A 17,810-nucleotide genomic window follows, 5' to 3' on the forward strand; every position below is an offset into this window, starting at 1 on the left:
GGAAAGGCTGCTGGATGCTTTCTCGCGGGACAGCGGCTGAGCAGCAACTGACTGTGGCCACATCCATCCCATCTTGTCTCAGACTCTCAGTTTCTCCCTGTAAACCAGAGCAAGACCACGGGCTCCCAAGTCCTTATACTCCATGGAGATTTATGGAAAAAAACAAAAACAAAAGACAGTTCCCACAGAAAAACCCGAACCCTCCTGGGTGGCTGACCCTTGGGCTGGCCCTTTGGGTCCTGGGGAGGTGTCTCCCAATCCCGGCGTTCCTTTGGGGCGGGGCTGGCTCCGGACCCCATGAGGGAGAGATGAAGTGTCCGGCTCAGGAGGCGGAGCCCCCAAACACCAAAGGCCTCCTCCAGAGCCTGCTGGGGCCCCGCCTGCAGCCAGCACCACGCAGCCCCGCTGAGTGATGCCCACCAGGGACTCACCCAAGACAAGCACACCACCCACCAGCCCTGTTTTATTCATAGACCTTTGCAGGAGAAGCCAGTGGGGCAGTGCCGACAAGGAGCCCAGCGCACATCTGCAGGGCTCCCTCAGCCTAGGCCTCCAAGTGTCGGATCTCTCTCTCTTTCTCTTTTTTTCCAGGACAAAACAAAACAGAACAAAACAAAAATCCAAAAAAAAAAATTATTTTGCAAAAACACTTCCTCAATAAACAACATGTAAACAGAAACAGCTGCTTCGGGCTCCGCGAATGTCTCACTGTGTCTTCAAAGGCTTGTCCGTGGTGGGCAGTGGGGGCGACTGGCAGGGGCCATTTTCCTCCTCCTCGGGGGCACCCTGGGGGTAGACCACGAAACACAGCTCCTGGCCCCAGCGTGTCATGGACTCTGAGGACAGATGGACAAACAGATAGACTTTGGGTCTGACTCTGTGGGGCAGGGGTCTTCAGGGAGCTGCTCCCATCAGGCGGATCCTGGACTCTGGGGTCACCTCTTGGGGAGACTTCCGGTGGCGGCTGGATCCTGTTACCACCACAGCTGCCGGAGGGGGGGCCTGCTCCAGGGCCAGCCCCTAAGAGGGTCGCATCCCTGGCTCCCACCGCCTTGGGGAGGCTGCCGGGCTCACCTGTGAGTCTGTGCACACACTTTGGTTTGCTTTTCCAGAACACCCCCAGGAAGAAAACAGGCACTCCTGTGAGGATGATGATCACGCCGACCCCACACACCATGGGCTCCGAGATGAAGCTGAAGACCAGCAGGAATGCCCAGAAAACCAAGTACGCCACGGGGACCAGGAGGTTCACCTGGGGGAGAGCCAGCCGGACTGCCCATGGCACCCCCACCCCGGGGGGTCCCACATGCTTCCCACCCACTGGGGCGTGAGGGCTCCCCCTGTAGCCCAACAAGCTGGAAGCCACCTCAGGGGATGGCCAGGGTGCCAAACGGTTGAGGATTTGTTGAAGTTTCTGTGGCCCTGAGCTGCACACAGCAACCATGTGTCCCTGGCTGTTTGCATTTGGCTGGACGTCTCTGTCTTTTTTGGTGTGTCACCTTTTTTAGGCACTGAGCCCTTGTCTGGCTCCAGGATTTATACGCACACAGAGTATGTACACTCAGCTTGAGTTAGGCTCTCCTGTCTCCCGTCCTGTGCGTGCTCCTGGGGTTCCGTGTGACCGGGAGCAAGCACCCCAGCCTGACTTTCCCGTCTGGAAGCTCAGAGTGCACCCAGCAACCCCTTGTGGGGCTGTTGGGGGTGCTGAATATATCAGTGCACACACAGCCTGAGCAGGGCCGGGCACATGGCTAAAACTCGAATCCTAGTCGTTGTCCTCCCCTGCCCCCCTCCCCCCCACCCCGAGCACAAATGACTGTGGGGCTTGGACCACATGTGCCAGCCCGGCCCCACTCCCGGACCTCACCTTGATGGGCCTGTGCAACGCCGGCCGCCTCCAGCGCAGCACGAGAAGGCCCAGGATGGTGACGCCGTAGCAGAGGTAGTTGATGAAGGACACGTAGTTGATGAGCGTGTACGTGTCTCCCACAAGCATGATGACTGCTGTGGCCCCGCACTGGGAGAGGACCAGGCTGAGCGTGGCCTCCCACCTGCCTCCATCAGCCCCGGCCTTCCCCGCTGCCTCTGTGGGCTGCCCCCTAGGGCCGAGACAAATCCCCACCATTCCCCACATTGCTGGGTGGCCCCGGCTCCCCTCCCGGCCAGCCGTGACCTCACAACTTACACAGACGAGGAGGGCAGGGATGGGGGTGCAGTGTCGGACATGGATCATGGCCAGCAGGCTGGGCAGGTGTCCCTCTCGGGCCCCCGAGAAGCACAGTCTGGGACAGAGATGGGTGGTGGCCGTGAGTCCGGCCACGGGCCTCCTACCAACCAGATCCTGGACCTCTGCTCCAGACGTGATGTCCCTCTTGAGTTGTCGCCTCTGACCCCTGCTCTGGGCCCCAGCAGCCCCACAGGGCAGTTCTTCCCTGTCTTGCCCCACCTCCCTTTTGCTTTCTGGACCTCAGAGTTTGGGGCCTGACTCCTGTAACTGGGGAGTTCATCGTCCCAGCTTCACATGAGACCCACCAGGCAAGATTTGACTCCCTCTGGCCCCTGGCACGGATCGCACGCACCTGCCTTGCCTCACCTTGACTGAGCCCCTCCCCAATCCAGTCACCTGGAGGAGGTGAACAGGTAGCCATTGATCCCTCCAAAAGTGGAAAGTGCCACGGAGACGGGCATGACCCAAGAAAAGTAGCCCAGCAGCTTCTCCCCGAAGGTCTGAGTGGGCACAGAAGAAGAGGGAATGCATGAGGCAGGGCGGGGTGGGCGGGAGCCAGGCACAAGTGGGACCCCACTCACCACGGCCACCGCGTTAGAGACCAGCAGCTCCTGGGGGGACATGGCAGTGAAGTAGGCAATGTTGGTGAAGGTGTACACAAAGGTCACCAGCGGGATGGAGATGACAATGGCACGGGGTAGGTTCCTGGGGGCAGCGGGGCAGTATGTCAGCGTCAGTCCCCGTGGGTGGGGGGGCTGTGAGGTGGGACCCAGAGGACCCAGCAAGGGAGCAGTCAGAGTCTCTATCTCCAGGGTCCGGGTCTGCTGGGGGCCTTGGGACAGGGAAGGGACAGCACTACTGTCCTCCGGCTGCCCCCCCCAGCTCCAGCCCGGGCACAGGCAGGTGGGAGGAGGGACTGATGGGGGGAGGGCCACATCAAACCCCGAGGGGCACCTCTACTGTCGATACACAAAGAGAAAATTGCACACAGCCAAACTCAGCCTTGAAAATCCTCAAAAATCCTTGCAAAGTGCCCCTAGAGTCCCGTGCATAGATCTGCCCCCCCTGGAAGGCCCTATCAGCCCCAGCCCCAGCTCCCAGCAGTTCACTGTTGGGATCCCTGGCTAAGCATCAGAGGGAGCCATTGGCTTCATCCATAGGGCATGTCGTGGGCACACGTATAAATTTTGGCCAAATGCCGATGGCTGGATGCATTGACAGCAAGGGGCCATGGCCCGCCCACAGCCTCGCAGGGAGCACTGGTGTCCCAACAGCAGCACAGTCAAGCGGATGACCAGACGGGGCCCCCGGAGGCAGCGGACCTGTGCAGGGAGGCTGTCTCTCCCACCGCTGCACCCCTCCCCTTCCCAGGGCTCGGCTGGGCATCCCACTCACTTTCGAGGGTCGACCAGCTCCTCAGTGACATAGTTGAGGAAGTTCCAGCCGCTGAACGCAAAGGAGCCCTGGAGGAAGGCCAGGGCCAGGTGACCCACAGAGGGCGTCATCCAGAAGTCAAAGGCATTGCTGGGCCTCAGCTCCTCGAAGTGTCCTGGGGGTCCAGAGGTCAGGGGTCAGTGTTGTCGCCGCAGCCCTGTCCACGGCCCCACCCTGGCCCTACCTTGGAAGATCTGGACAAAGCCCACGCCAATGATGAGGGACAGGGCCAGCAGCTTCCCGCCGGTGAAGATGTCCTGGATGCGTGTGGCCCAGCGCACGCTGGAGCTGTTCACCCAGGTCAGGAGCACTGGGGAGGAAGGGAGAGAGGGCGGTGGGCCATGGCCAAGTTTGGCCCAGGCTGCAGGAGAGCGGCAGCCCACCCACCCCCAGCAGCCGACCCCCTGAGGCTGAGCTCCCAGGGGGCCGGCAGGTGGAGGGATGCTCCCCTCCCCACATGCACAGCCCTCCCACATCAGCGAGCAGGGAGCAGGGCACGGGCCCAGAGCGGGCACTCACTCAGGCAGGCCATGGAGAGTGCTCGGGAGGCAGCGGCGGGGGGGATGCAGTTGGGGAACACGGGCTGCAGCACGTAGTTGGAGAAGGTCATGGAGATGACAGCCAGGCTGGTTGGGTACATGATGAGGACTGCGCTCCAGAGCAGCAGGAAGCTGGAACGAGGGAGGGCCCCACTGGCAGAGGCAGCAGCGCCCTCCCAGCCAAGCCAGCCCAGGTGCGGGCTGCCCCTCAGGCCGCGGCACCTGGGGCTGGCGAGGGTGCGCGATGCGCCAGGAAGGCAGGGCCGATTCTGTTCTAAGAATGGACTTTTGCAACAGAGATGACATTCAGCATGGTTAAAGAGCTTGGGCAGGTGTCAAAAAGGACTGGGGAAGCAGCCACCTTTCTAATAGCGTATGAGCTGTGGCCACGGGCTGTTTCCTGAGCTGGGGCGGGCTGTCCCGGGACCTTGGGTTATGGTCCCAGTGGGGTCTCTCAGCAGAGCCCATGGCTGCAGGTAACTGGCTCTGAGCTGTGGCCCCTGGGGGATAAGACCTCGTGAGGAGCCCTGGCAGGGGTTAGGGAGTGATTTATGTCCCTTTTGCCCAAATATTGTCACTGTGGGGTACCCACATGCGAGCCCGGGTTCTGCTCAATGTTGTGAGGCCCAACCTCTTCCCAGGGGCTCTGCCTGCACCCTCGGGAGGACCTGTCTGTGGGGACGCTCCTAGACCCTAAGGATGGGGACTGCCGCATCCAGGGACACAGTGACCCCTGGACCACCGGGCTTGGTAGATTCCTCTTGGTCCTCTCCTTTACTTGGGGGCCCACCCCTTGCTCCCTTCTGTCAGCCTTAGAAGTCAGGCCCCCCGGGGCTGGGCCTTGGGCCCTCCCCCGCTCCTACTTCTTGAGTATTCTCTTAACCACACAGCCCAATTTTTCTGCTTTCTCAGGTCCCAGTCCCCTTTGAGGACCCTCTCTCCAGAGCAGAGCACCCATGGACACACCCTGAAACCCCATCTACCGCTACCCCTTTAAGGCCCCGCACCACATTCCCCAGAACCAAATTTTGGATACTCTAGCCTAGACTTTTCCTTTGAGCTCCAGACACCCTCCTGCCCAGACCGGACTAGACCATCTCCCCAGATATGCCACAGACCCCACCAGCATGGGAGCCTGACCCCAAAACTTTCCCTCCCATGGAGTCCATCTAGTGGGAAAGTGGCTGTCACCTCCCGCCCGCCTCCCCCTCAGGCCACCCTGGCTATCATGTCCTTCTGGATGATTCTGGAATCTTCCTATACCTTTATTCAGGCCCTCGGCATGGCTCAGGGGGTTAATTGCAATAGCTCTAATCCCCCATCGTGCCCCTAGGCAGCCCCAGGGCCTCCAAACCCTAGCACTTGCCGGGGATCTGATCTGCCTCTGGCCATACCAGAGGCATCAGGCTCCCCCTCTAAGCCCTGGTGTGAATGTTGTTTTTCCCAGAAGCCTTCACTAGGTGATGATATCCCATTCTTTTGGCCGCTGGGCCACTGCCTCTCACACACACCACAGAGCAAGAATTCTCTAGGTCTTCCCCAAGTACAGAGGGGCTTTCTCCCTTCTGCCCTGTGAACAATTTGAGAACAGGGATAGATCCTTTTATCTCTAGTCCCCAGCACACAGTAGATGCTCAGCTAATGTTGATCAGTGAATAAAAGAATGTGGGGGTGGGGCTATATAAAGGGGCCCTCTTGCAGGGCGCTGGTAGGAATTATACGCACCCCCACACACATGTGGGTTGACTAAAATTAAGGCCGCCCTTCCTTTGTTGCGAGAATCACCCAGGTGGGGAGTAGGCTTCAAGAAACATTTAGAAGGAAGCACAGAGAAGTCAAGGGGCCAGCCGGAGTGTCCAGCCCATTCTGGCATTGGAAGGCTGCGCAACACCCCCACCCTTTTCCTCTATGCATCCCATGACCTCCCTGAGATGTGAGAAAAAGAAGAAACTGAAGTCCAGGGCCCAAGTGACCCTCCATTCCAGATTGTCATCCCCTCCCCCACCAACCCCGCTGGTGCCCCACACTCACCCAGCCAGGCCCCCGAAGATCTCAGTGACATAGGCATAGTCCCCACCAGACTTGGGGATGGCGACTCCCAGCTCCGCGTAGCAGAGGGAGCCCAGGGCAGTGATGCCTCCACCTAGGACCCAGACGAAGAGGGCCAGACCCACAGAGCCTGAGTGCTCCAGGACCCCCTTGGGGGAGATGAAGATGCCCGAGCCAATGATGTTTCCTGGGGTGGGGAGAGATGGGGAGGCATCAGGTCTGGGATCCCCTTAGACAGCCCAGCCTTCTCAGGCCCCCAGATGCTACAATGAGAAAGGAAACCCAGGCTGCTCCCTGGAGGAGGAGGAGGAGGAGAAAAGGGAAGTTGGGCCTCTAGGGCTGTGGATGCCACTAGGGGCCTCAGACCCTGCAAATCCCATCTAATCCCATCTGGGCTCATTATCTCCCCTTCCCCACACCCTGGCATGGGAAGAGGCACCTCATCCACCCAGTTCAGGACATGAGTCCTGCTCTTGTTCCTCTGTCCCCCCGACCCCCGCTTCCTCCCAGCAGGTGGGCAAGCATGAGGGAGGGGGCTCAGCAGCTCGGGGACCCGCTTGCTGGACTCCTCCCTGACCTAGGACTCAGACTGCAGACATAGATGCTGAAGAGACCTGGTTTCCTGGCACTGCTGACATATTTCCAGTCCTGGGCAAGGGCCGGTGGGGTGAGGGAGAGAGACAGGAACGAGTGCGTGTATACAGCTGGGGAAGGTCAACAGCCATCACGGAAGGATGGCAATGGCAGGCTGACAGAGACGCAGCCAGCCCGGGGTCGGGATAAGACTGCCTCTCCCCTTGAGACAGCCCGGTGGATGCAGAGAGGAGTCGATGCTCTAATCCCAGCACCACAGTGGGAAACCTCAGCTGGGGCTCAGGTCACCTCTCAAGATCTACCTGTACGAGAGGTTTCTGTGAGGCTTCGGCAAGATATCATATAGGAAGCCGTCCGCTCATTCACAGCTGGACCCAGACGTACTCGGCATCTTTGCGTGATTGTGGGTGCATCTGTTGCTGCACCTGGTCTCACTCACCTCCAACCCCCAGCACATAGGAGGTGCTCACTACACATCTGTCGAGTAAACTGAATGGGTGCACGGATGGCCCGATGCCCAAAGCGGCACCGAAGTCCTAACCTGAAAGACTGATTTTCCCATCTGTGAAGTGGGGGCAGCCGTCTCTGCTCCGCTCTCCTAAAGAGGCACTGCAAAGAGGAGGAGGGGGGCGGTCACAACCTCTGAGGCTCACACGTGAAGGGAGTCTGCCAGGGTCACCGGAGGCCTGCCCTGTCCTTGGGCTGACTCAGCGTCTTGCGGACTGTGACATGTGTTGGGGGTACTCCATTGACCCGCAGCATCTGGGGATGCTCAGTCTGAATGCTCAGAGGGCCAAGCCATGGTCTGCAGAGCAGGTTCTCACGGTGAGCAAGACTGAGTGCCCACTGAGCTGTGAGCTCCCTGGCAGTTAGGGTAAAAAGGGCAATGCTCTGGGGGACCTGGGTCTCACCCTCTGTGCACACAAATGAGGTCTCATCGTTGGTGGTTTGCACGAGGACCTGCCCAAGTGGAAATGACCCCAGAATGCCCAGGCCCCATGAATAAAAGAGCAACACTACTAGGAGCTGACGCTCTGTCCCTGGACAGGATGACCCCACCTGCCAGGTCCACTGGGAGAATGTACACCCATCGAGGCAGAGCCTGCCTACTCCACCTGCCAGGCCCACAGGCGGGCCTGGCCAAGGACACGGCTGTGGCTGCCAATCTGCATGCATTCCTTGTCCACGGTGCTACCCCCACCCCACCCCCGGCCGACACAGATTTCCAGTCTGGACGGCCACGGTGCCCACTTGGTTTTCTAGTCACATCCCAGGAGCCCTAAATACATCCAGATAAGGACCAAAGAATTTCTGTCCCCCAGCCCCCAGAGGTAAGCTGAGCCGTCAGCCTGCTTCCAGTGGGAGAGGCGCCACCTCCCTTATCTACCCTAGGGGCTGGGGCCTGGCTCCGCTTTCTAAAGGGTCTTTGAGTTCGCTCTATCCAGCAGCACAGCCTCTGTTCTCAGGGCCTGGTGGAGTGGGATTTGCCAAATGCCAGTGAGGTTGGAAGCCAGCGGGGGCTGGGTGGCCTTGGAAGGAGCTGGGTGCATTCAGGCTGGGGGCATCCAGGGACCCGAGCAACCCAGCCCATGGGGACCCCGGCCCTCTCTAGAGCTCAGCATGGCGGGGCCTCATGGGCTTAGCCCTTGGGAAAGCCACATCTAGCATCCTGTCCTCCCAGGTTGGGGTCTGAAAGGGACGTGTCACTAGCCTGTGCCCAGGGGCTGGAGACTCCAATGCTGGCACTTGGGGGATGGGTCAGGGGATTGTGATTGTGTGGACACATGGCCTTGGCCTATAGTGCAGGCCCATGTGACTGAAAGGAACATGTGTGCCAGTTGGTGTCTCTGAGGTCCTTGGGGGCCTCTCCTTCTGGGCCTGGACAGCTTCTGGCATCCTCCCCAGGTTTGTGCCGGAAGGTGGCAGAAGACCCCACTGAGGTCCATTGGCCTCTCTGGGGACCACGTGGCCTGAGTGGGGCTCTGCAAGGAGCCACAGGGGCCATGAGCTTGGGTGAGTGGCAGAGAGCAGGACGAGGACACTGGGGTCAGGTGTGGGGACCTCCAGCATCTGAATGATTACAGGAGGCCTGGAGGAGGGACCACGGAGCTGTAAGGGTTATGGCGGGGTGGGGGGGGGGCCCTCATGCTCAAGTCCAGCGGAATCAGCCCTGTTGGATTCAGGACACAGCAGTGGAAAAGCCCAGCCCTTCGGGGAACCTGCTCTTGGAGAAGAGGAGGGGCAGGAACCAGGGAACATGGGATGGGCTGTGAGATACTACTGAGCGCCCAGTCAGGTGTCTGAGGGCAGCAGGCTGGAGAAATGCAGGTTTCAAGGCCTCTGCGGTCCCATTCACCCAGTGGCATAGCTGCTCTGTGGTCCCTGCAGGGCCAGAGTTCCCACACAGGTGGGTAAGGAGGTGAGTCCCCACCAGGAGGCCCCCCCAGTCCCCTCCCATCCCTCTCCCCTCAGACCACACTGGGTGGTTTTTATCACATTAAGATGTTTGGCCTGATGAGGCTTAGTCGGCTCCACAGAGGAACGAAGAAAGGGCCATTGTTCTCCTGGCTGTTGCGGTGTGTGCTGACCTATTTCTGGGACGCAGGGGCTGACCGTGGAGGTCACAGGGTAGACGGTGGAGGTCACGGTGGTGGAAGGAGCCAGCTGCCCTGGGTGTGGATGGGGGCAAAGTGCAGTCTGATTTGGGGTGGGCAGGGAGGTCTTGGCAGGCCAGGCTGCTGGCACAACCCCTCATCGCTAGAAACACTTTGGGGAGTCAGCTATGTGATCTCAGGCCAGCGCTGCCCTTCTGGGCCTCAGTTTCCCCATTTGCTAGGTAGGGCCACTGAGCTAGGGGGCAGCAGAGGGCTGGTTCAACCCTGACTTTGGTGGACACCCCGCTGGACAGGGCAGATATTTTCTGCACATCTGCGGAAGGCCCAAGGAAACACAGTCTGCTTACGGGCCCCTGTCCCACATGGTGGCAGAACTCTCCTCAGCTCACTGGATTCCCAGACGCTGCGCCACCTCCAGGAAGCCCTCAGTGACCTCCCACCTTGGCCCACCACCATGGTATCGAGAGGATGGTGAGGAAGGGATTCTTCACTGGCCACCTTGCATGGGCCCCGGCCTGCTGTAATGAGGAGTCGGAGCCCCCCCAGCCCCAGAGGACAGAGAACCCACAAGGCCTAAGTCATCTACATACGCCTTGCCTAGCTGTGCCTCTTTTAGCTAGCAGGCCCACAATGGGGATTCTTCCTGTCACATTGGCCTGTTGGCCCGAGACAGAATAGCTCTAGGGCTCTCGGGTCTGATCAGGGGCTGGCCATAGGCCAGGCCTCCTTCCTCTGCTCTGGGCAACGAGTCCCAGCACCTTCTCATTAGGGGATGACCCATGAGGCCTCTGGGAAAAAGCTCTACATTCCCATCAGTAGGTCCCCAAGGCCACAGACCGTGGTGCTAATTGAGGATCCCTAGATCTGGGTTCAAATCCCAGATACCTCGTGGTGGGGGCAGGGGTTGGGGTGCTGTGGACAAGATACTTGGCCTCTCGGAGTGTTCTTATCTGTGAAGTGGGGAGAGGAGGCAGTGAGGGGGTGCACTCCCACTCTGCCTTGCTCATCAGAGGCCCCTGGAAGTACTTATTAATCTCACTATTGTCTTCCATCTTGGAGAAACCCCAGGCCACCCAATCTGGCCTTTGGAAGCTGGATTCCCCCAGGGACCTCAAACATGCTGGGGTCAATGGCCAGAGCTCTGCTTTGGGGGCCCTGCTGTTCCCCCAAACACACGTGTGTCCTTAATGAGCAAGTGTTGGGCATCCCTTTGAGGAGAGAGAAGTGCCCTTTGAGGGTGTTGGCAGAACTCCAGGGAGGTGAGTGGGGATGCCTCCAGGACACGTCTGGAATTGCCAATTGGCCCGCGGGTACCTCCGGCCTAACCCACTTTCCTTTCAAGAGAAGGATGAGCAGAAGTGTGGAGCTTGTTCGGCCTGGCTTGGCCTGGCTCGGCCCAGCAGGGCCCGCTAAGCAAATTTTGCCTGTGCCCAGTCTCCAGGCTGGGTCAAGGTCATCGATGAGCTCCACTCCGCTGGACCCAACCGTCCACCCCCAGAGCACATCTTGCTCGCCTCATCAGTGGTATTTGGCAGGTAAAGCCCTTCCTCCACACTCAGCCTCCGGCCCATTCTCCCACCTTGCGGGCTGCTCCTTCTGGATGTTTCTGCTGGTCCTTCTCTTTCCTGACTTCCAGACGTTGAGTGCCCGTGGCGCAGTCCTGGGGCCTCTGCCCCTTTCCTTCCACACACCCTTCCTTCGAGGCCTCCACCAGTACCCCCAGCTTCTGTTGGCAACTCCCAAATTGATATGCCTACCATGGACCTCTTCCCTGAACTAAACCTGGGTATCCAGCTAATTACTCAGCAAACAGCATTGAGAGTTTCACATGTTTGCAATGGGATCCCCGACTTTCAACCCCCTGCCCCCAAGACCTACTCCTCTCCTTCTTTCTGGACGGATAAACAGCAAACCGGGCTTCCAGAGGCTCGGGCCCAAACCTGGGGTCGCCCCCGGTTCTTCTCTTTCTCCCACACCTCACACCCAGTTCATTATAAATCCTGTGGCTGTGTCTTCCAAACACACCCAGAACTGAACCTCCCCTCAGCACCTCCTCGCGGCCACCCTGCTCTCAACCGTCATCATCTCTTACACAAGGGACTCAGGTACACTCTTGACCAGGCTTCCTGCTTCTACCATTGCTGCCCTTCTCTATGGTGGGCGCCATCCTATCCTATCCGATCACATCCCATAGCCTATCCCATGCCATCCTCGATCCAATCCCAAATATCCTATTCCGTCCATCTTGTCCCAGCCCATCCTTCCATCCCACCCTATAGCCTGCCCCATCCCATTCCATTCATCTAATTCCATCTCATCCATCCCATCCTGTCCCATCCCATCCCATTCCATCCTACCCCATGCCATCCCATATCCTACCCTATCCACCCCATCCCATCCCATCCTGTCCCATCCCATCCCATCCTATACCCTGTTACATCCTATCCCTTCCCACCCCATGCCATCCCATTCCATCCTACCCCATTCCATCCCGTATCCTATCCTATCCATCTCGTCCATCCTACCCCATCCTATTCTGTCCTATCCCATCCTATATTTCTATTCTATCCTATCCCATTCCATCTACCCCATCCCATGTCGCCTCATGCCATCCTATTTGATCCCGTCCAATCCCACCCTCTTTTGCTCAAAGCCCTCCCCCACCTTGCAAAGAGACACATTTCTCACTGCAATCGGCAAAGCGCACACCAACTGGGCCCCATCCCGCTCCTGACTCATTTCCTCCCCACTATCCTCCCCACCCCCACCTTATTTTTTTTCACCTTAGCACGGATCATCACCCATTGGCTAAACATGTGGCTGCTCGTCATTTACTCTTCGACTTTCACGCTGGAACATCAGCTCCGAGGGGACAGAGCGTCTGTCTGTCTTCTTCCCTGCTGTGTCTCTAGCACCTAGAACAGTGCCTGGCCCTGTTCTGTACCTAATTGTTGAATCGATGAATGAGTGTGTCCAGTGCTGGCAGGTCCCCTCCTTGCAGCCAGAGCAGCCTCGGTCCCCAACACCGAGGGCCTCTGCCTCTGGGCTGGCTGCCGCCTCAGTCTGTTTCCTCATCTGTAGATCAGGGCTGGGAGACACAGACAGGGTCTTTCTCAGGGTCCCTATGAGGAGGGGCCGAGCTTGTGGAGAGAGCCAACCTTTGAGCAGCCCAGCCACCTCCAGGCCTGGAGACAACAGAGAGGGGCCGTCCCATCCTTGGAGGAGCAGGGATTGTCATCTAAGGAGATCGGGTTCACCTCTGAGTCCCTGAACATACCTGAGCCTGACACATGAAGACCAGCATAGGTGGGATCCCTGAGTTAAAAGGAGAGAGTGGAGGATGGAGCAGCCTGGTCAGCAGATCCAGGGTGATTCTCACTCTGCTGGACCTGGGCACCCCCATTCCTTAGATGTGGATTGGGAGAAGGCGCTGGCTGGGGGCCCTGCAGGACAAGAGATTCTGTACATACAGCCCTAGGCGGGGGTGGGAAGTCAGGGAGATTCCTTTGTCCCTTTGTTTGTTCATCCATCCATGGGAACTGGGGAGCTGGGTCAATCCCAACCCTCCCCCACTGAGGGCTTTGAACCTGGCACCAATTTTGGCCAGCACCAGAACAGTATGGGGAAGGGCACTGAATTGGAAGATTGGGTCCAAATCTGGTTCCAAATCCCAAGGTCTACTGCTTGCAGAAGTGCCATTTAACTTCCAACCTCAGTTTCTATGTCTGTAGAATGGGTATAAACACTCCTGCCTTGCAAGGTGGGCATGAGAATCAAATAGGATAAAGGGAGAACATGATTTCATAATGTAATAAGAGGTGTTTTTCAGAAGATGCAGCAGTGTCTTATGGAGCCCCACTCAGCTGGCTCCCTGCAGATGTGCTGGCTGGGGCCAGCAGGTGCTACCCCAAACACACTTCAGGTGGAGTCTTTCTCCAGCCCAAAGCCCTTCCAAATCATCCCATTCCAGAAAGCCCCACTCCTCGGCCTACGCTGGGGCAGAGGGTACAAGGAGAATTATAGGACCTTCTGGGAGGGGCTATTTGAAGTTTTGGAGAGAGCAACTGTAGGAGCTGGTAACAAAGGAACAGTGTGTGGGTGGGGCGGGGACTCCAGGGCATAAGGTGGGAAGGGCTGGGCAGACCCTTACTCAGCCCACAGATGCTTCCTCCCTCATGTCCTGTCCCCTCTGGTCCACATCCATTCTCCCTTTGTCCATCTCTTGCCAGCTGGAATTCTTTGAAGCTCCCTGAGTGTCCCGTGCTGGGGTCAGTTCTTCTGGGTTCCCTTGCCAAGTCTGCAGCCCTCGGTCAAGCCACCTCTTACTCCTGCTCAGACTTCAAGGTCTGGAGGTCAAGGGAGCAGTGGACCTGGAACAGCAGGGATGGGCTGAAGAATGGGGGTGCGGCAAGGGCCGAGCTGGGACGTGCAGGTCTGTCTCGCGGGCTGCAGGAGATGGTGGAGCTAGCCTCCTCCTTCCCCACCGCCACCATCGAGGCTCTCCTTCCAGGAGAGAGGAGCCGGCAGCCTCCACCTGACCTGAAGCTGATAGGATGTGGGAGGAGGCAGAGCAGAAATACAGCTTAAGGATGGCTGCTTAGCTGAGGCAGCCCCAGAAGAACTGTGTCTCTCCCTGCACCTTGCTGGCACGGCAGCTGACTCCGACATGGCCAGCTTCTTGACTCCATGGTCCTTCCATCATGTGTGGGCCTCCCGTTCCTGGGAGCACAGATGCTGGAGAGGGTGTGGGCCAGGGCAAGATTCTAACTAGTATCCTGGCTAAAGCTCTGGACCCAGTCCTTCCTCCCAGCAGATCATGGAGCAGGGATGTCCCACGCCAAGAAGGTCACAGGAGCCGCTAATGGAAGACTCCATTCCAGGGGCAAGTGGGTGAAGCAGGGATGCTACCAGCACAGGGGCTGTGTTCTAGGAGTGTGGGGGTGGCCCAGAGCCAGATCCCAGCCCCAGGGCAGGAGCTCCCAGTGCGGGGGCAGAAGAGGAAGAGGGGAAGACCCCTGTCCGCCCATCTGAGCCTCCAACTTTCTCCATCTCCAGGGGTCTGAGGGTGGGTGGGCGGTGGGTGTGCAAGGAGATCCTACTGGCTGGTGAGGGGAAGACCCGCCCGCAACAGAATAAAGCAGTCAAGAGGCCCAGATCCATCCACCCAGTCTGTGTCTCCTAGGACACGGGATGGAACCGACCACTCCCAGGAGGGTCTCTGAGGCCCTCGGTGTGGACACAGATCTGGGTTACCTAGTTCCTGAGGAGTCAGCATCCATGACTTGCGCCTTGTCCACTGAGTCCTGTGGCTACTAAGAAGTCCCCATATGGGGGACCCATTCTCCAGTGGGGAAGAGGAGGCCGGAAGATGTGAGTGCCTGTTGGGATCCCAGCCCAGGAAGCAGGTTGGCTTTTTCTGCAGGCTTGCTGTGTGGACCAGTGACTGGCTTCCCCAGTCACTGATGGCTCCACCCTCTCCCCAGGGTCCTGCCACCAAACTCTGCAGTATCATATACTCTGAACCTCTTCCCCCTTGGGACTGGCTCTACCTGTCCAGTGGGCTGGGGGTCTCCTGCTTTAGAAGAATTAATAACCCTCATTGCATGGCACCTGGAGACTAGAGCCACGGTCCAGAACCCGGAGCCTTAACCTGGGTTGGCCTATCCAGTCCCCACACTTACAGGGCTCCTGGCACTCAAGGCAGGATTATCCTCACCTCCCTTTCATAGATGAGAAAACCAAGAGCATTCTGCCTTGCTGAAACCCACAACAAAATAAAGGCAGCAGGGGAATTCCAGCGGTGGACGGGGCCCTCACCTCCCTCAGGTGCAGAACTTTGGGGGGCCTGGGGAGGTGGGAAAAAAAAAAGCCCTCCTGTCGCTGTCTGAGGGGAGACACCCATAGGTGCTCTGGCCATCCCCTCACGTGTCCCACAGTCGCAGTTCGATAGGAGCGCCCGGAGCGGGGGTGCCCCTTGTTTTGGGCAGCAGTGCACCCCGAGCCTTTAGCCCGACCATCCCAGGCACCCGCCCGCCGCGGACCCTCTCACCGATGATGATGGTGCAGGCGCTCACCAGCCCGATCTCCTTCTTGAGCGCCACCCGCTCCGAGGGGCCGGGGCCGGGGCCCGGGCCGGGGGAGGGCGAGGGTGCAGGGCCAGGGTTCCCGCGTCCGCTCAGCTGCTGCGTGTGGCCGGCCATGTCGCTCAACCGCCGCGTCCCCGCTCCCTGTGCTGCCCAGTCTGTCCGACCGGCCGCGGGTCCGTCGGTCCGTCCGTCTGTCGGCGCTCGCCGCCTTCGCAGCCCGGACAGCGCCCACAGGCGGGCGCATGCGCTGGCGCGGGGCCCGGGCCCTGGGCCCCAGGCTGCCTGGCCGGGGAGCGGCGGAAGGAGGACCGGCTGGCAGCCCCCCTCCCCCACCTCCCTTAAAGGGAACTGCCCCCCACCCCCCTGCCTGGGGAGGAAGAAGAGGACTTGGGGCAGACCTAGGAAGAACTTTCTAGCTGAACTAAAGAAGAGGCCCTCCCACTGCCTGAGTTACATCTAGTCGTGGGGTGGGGTAGGGGTGGGGGAGCAGAGCTCAACGGCAAGACTGTCCCTGCCCTCAAGGAGACTGAGGAAGCTGGCCAGAATAATAGCTGTCTGTGTACTGGGACCCTCTGCGCGCCGGAGCTTCCAAACTTCTTAAATCCTGGCACGGGCTGACGGAAGGGTGGAGGTTGCGTCCATTCTACAGGTGGAAGTTGCGCCCAGAGATAACTTAAGGAGAATCACAGAGCAAGTGGCAAGGCCCAGAACCAAACCCTTTCTGATGCCTCCTTGGCTTCTAGATGGTGATGGGGGGTGTGAGATATCGCTCTAGGAGGGGAGCGTCTAGGAAGCTCTGGGAGGGGTCAGGAGACCCTAAGCACCCACCATCAGAAGTCTGGCCTCTAACCCTCATCCAGAGCCCTTTAGGGAGACCTGGAAGAAGTTCTGACCAACCCTTCCCCCACCTATCTCCACGCCCTGTCCAGGCTGCACTCTGGGCTGCATCAGGCCGGTCCCATCTGCAGGTGAGAGTGGGGGCTCGGTGGACTAGAACTTGGGGCCTGCGCCAGAGGCCAATCCAGCCCGGCTTAAAGAGTCGGGGCCACCTCAACTGACCAGGAGACACGGAGAAGGGGGCTGTGGCTCCAGAGGTCGTGGACGATGTCGGGCTTGCAGGGTCACAAGGAGGCCTTCTCCTCCCGGAAGCCGTCCAGCCTGTGCAGCCCCGGCCCGCGAAGCGGACACAAGGGGGGCGGCGTCGGGGGCCACCGGGGCGGCGGGCGGGGCGAGCCTGGCACGGTGCGGCCGGCGGCGGAACAGCCTTTGTCCTTTCCTGGCGACCGCCGCGCCGCGCCGTCCCCTGCATGTGGATGAGGCCGCTCCGGGCGCCCCAATCTCCCCCCCCCCCCCTAGCCCGCGGCCTCGGGGCTGGCGGAAGGCCCCGCTTGGTTCCGATGGCCTCCGGGCAGCCCCCGGGCTGGGGTGGGGGTTGGGGTCCGGTCCCGGGCTGCGGGCGGAGCATCGAGGTGAGAGCCGGGCGGTGCAGGGAGTTTGGCCGCGGGCGAGGGACCTTCGAAGTTGGGGGCGGGGATCTGGGGATAAGGAGCAGGAGGACCCCGGGTGGAGGGCTGGGGGGACGCGGCGGGGGAGGCCACCGGCGAAGCTTCAGCCTTAGCGCTCCCGTCGGAGTCCGGCATTCTTGGCGCCCTCTGCCTCCCGCCCCAGAGACGCGCTCAGCCGTGGCTTTCTTAAAGGAGCCTCGCGCAGGGGCGGGGTGGGGGCGGCGGCGCGCTCCCGAGAGCCCTGGTGTCGCTGGGTGGGGTGGGGTGGGGGGTTGGGGTGTCGACCTCCTGGTTCCACTCTCCCCACCCGGTTGCCTTTGCAACGCTAGGGTCTGCTGGGAGAGCGTCCAGCCAGGGCTAGTGCGTTCAGGGGTTGGCCGGAACCCCACGCACCGGCCAGGAGCCTGTGGGTTTTGAGCCTGGTTCCTGAAATGTGGGATATGTGTTTGGAGAGGAGTGACTCTAGGGCACCGGTAGGATGGAATTTGCATGTTATTGTCCAGACCCACCGTTCAAGAGGACATTTTAGTTGAATTGAACTAGAATCTGCAAATCCCGATTGGAATAAAAAGTTGGCAAGATTGGTTTGCCTCTAAATCAGTACTCCCCAGTACTCAATCAGTAATCCCCACATTAACAGAATAAAGCAAGGAAAACCATAACGTCTTCTCAATAGATTCAGAAAACAGTCATCCATGATTTAAACAAAAAACTCTTAACAAATTAGAAACAAGAGAACTTCCTCAGACTGATAAAGGTTT

The 17,810-nt window shown here is 59.4% G+C and overlaps 1 protein-coding gene across 2 annotated transcripts; it reads right to left on the reverse strand.

The window, feature by feature from the left end:
- Positions 1 to 57: 57 nt before the first annotated feature.
- On the reverse strand, positions 58 to 15,793 carry SLC7A10 (solute carrier family 7 member 10). 2 transcript variants are annotated; one of them, XM_082708606.1, is made up of 11 exons: positions 15,508 to 15,793; positions 6,232 to 6,436; positions 4,181 to 4,332; positions 3,846 to 3,971; positions 3,623 to 3,776; positions 2,809 to 2,932; positions 2,624 to 2,727; positions 2,186 to 2,282; positions 1,868 to 2,017; positions 1,075 to 1,252; positions 58 to 786 (listed from the first exon to the last, which is right to left on the reverse strand). In XM_082708606.1, the coding sequence occupies exons 1-11, from the start codon at positions 15,656 to 15,658 to the stop codon at positions 545 to 547; spliced, it is 1,683 nt and encodes a 560-aa protein (XP_082564732.1). In that variant the 5' UTR covers positions 15,659 to 15,793; the 3' UTR covers positions 58 to 544. The 2 variants fall into 2 exon arrangements, with proteins under 2 accessions (XP_082564732.1, XP_082564731.1); XM_082708605.1 differs by having other exon boundaries at positions 620 to 836; positions 15,508 to 15,760.
- Positions 15,794 to 17,810: the final 2,017 nt, after the last annotated feature.

This window comes from Mustela nivalis, assembly GCF_964662115.1.
Source record: "Mustela nivalis genome assembly, chromosome: 18".
Classification (NCBI taxonomy): domain Eukaryota; kingdom Metazoa; phylum Chordata; class Mammalia; order Carnivora; family Mustelidae; genus Mustela; species Mustela nivalis.

What these genes read in the sequence shown, in the direction of transcription:
- SLC7A10 (XM_082708606.1), bottom strand. Translation starts at nt 15,658, where the DNA reads ATGGCCGGCCACACGCAGCAGCTGAGCGGACGCGGGAACCCTGGCCCT. An exon ending in CGCCTGCACCATCATCATCG is followed by an intron (nt 6,437 to 15,507) that starts GTGAGAGGGTCC and finishes TCCCCACCCCAG; the next exon opens with GAAACATCATTGGCTCGGGC. An exon ending in TCCCTGCCCTCCTCGTCTGT is followed by an intron (nt 2,018 to 2,185) that starts GTAAGTTGTGAG and finishes GTCCTCTCCCAG; the next exon opens with TGCGGGGCCACAGCAGTCAT.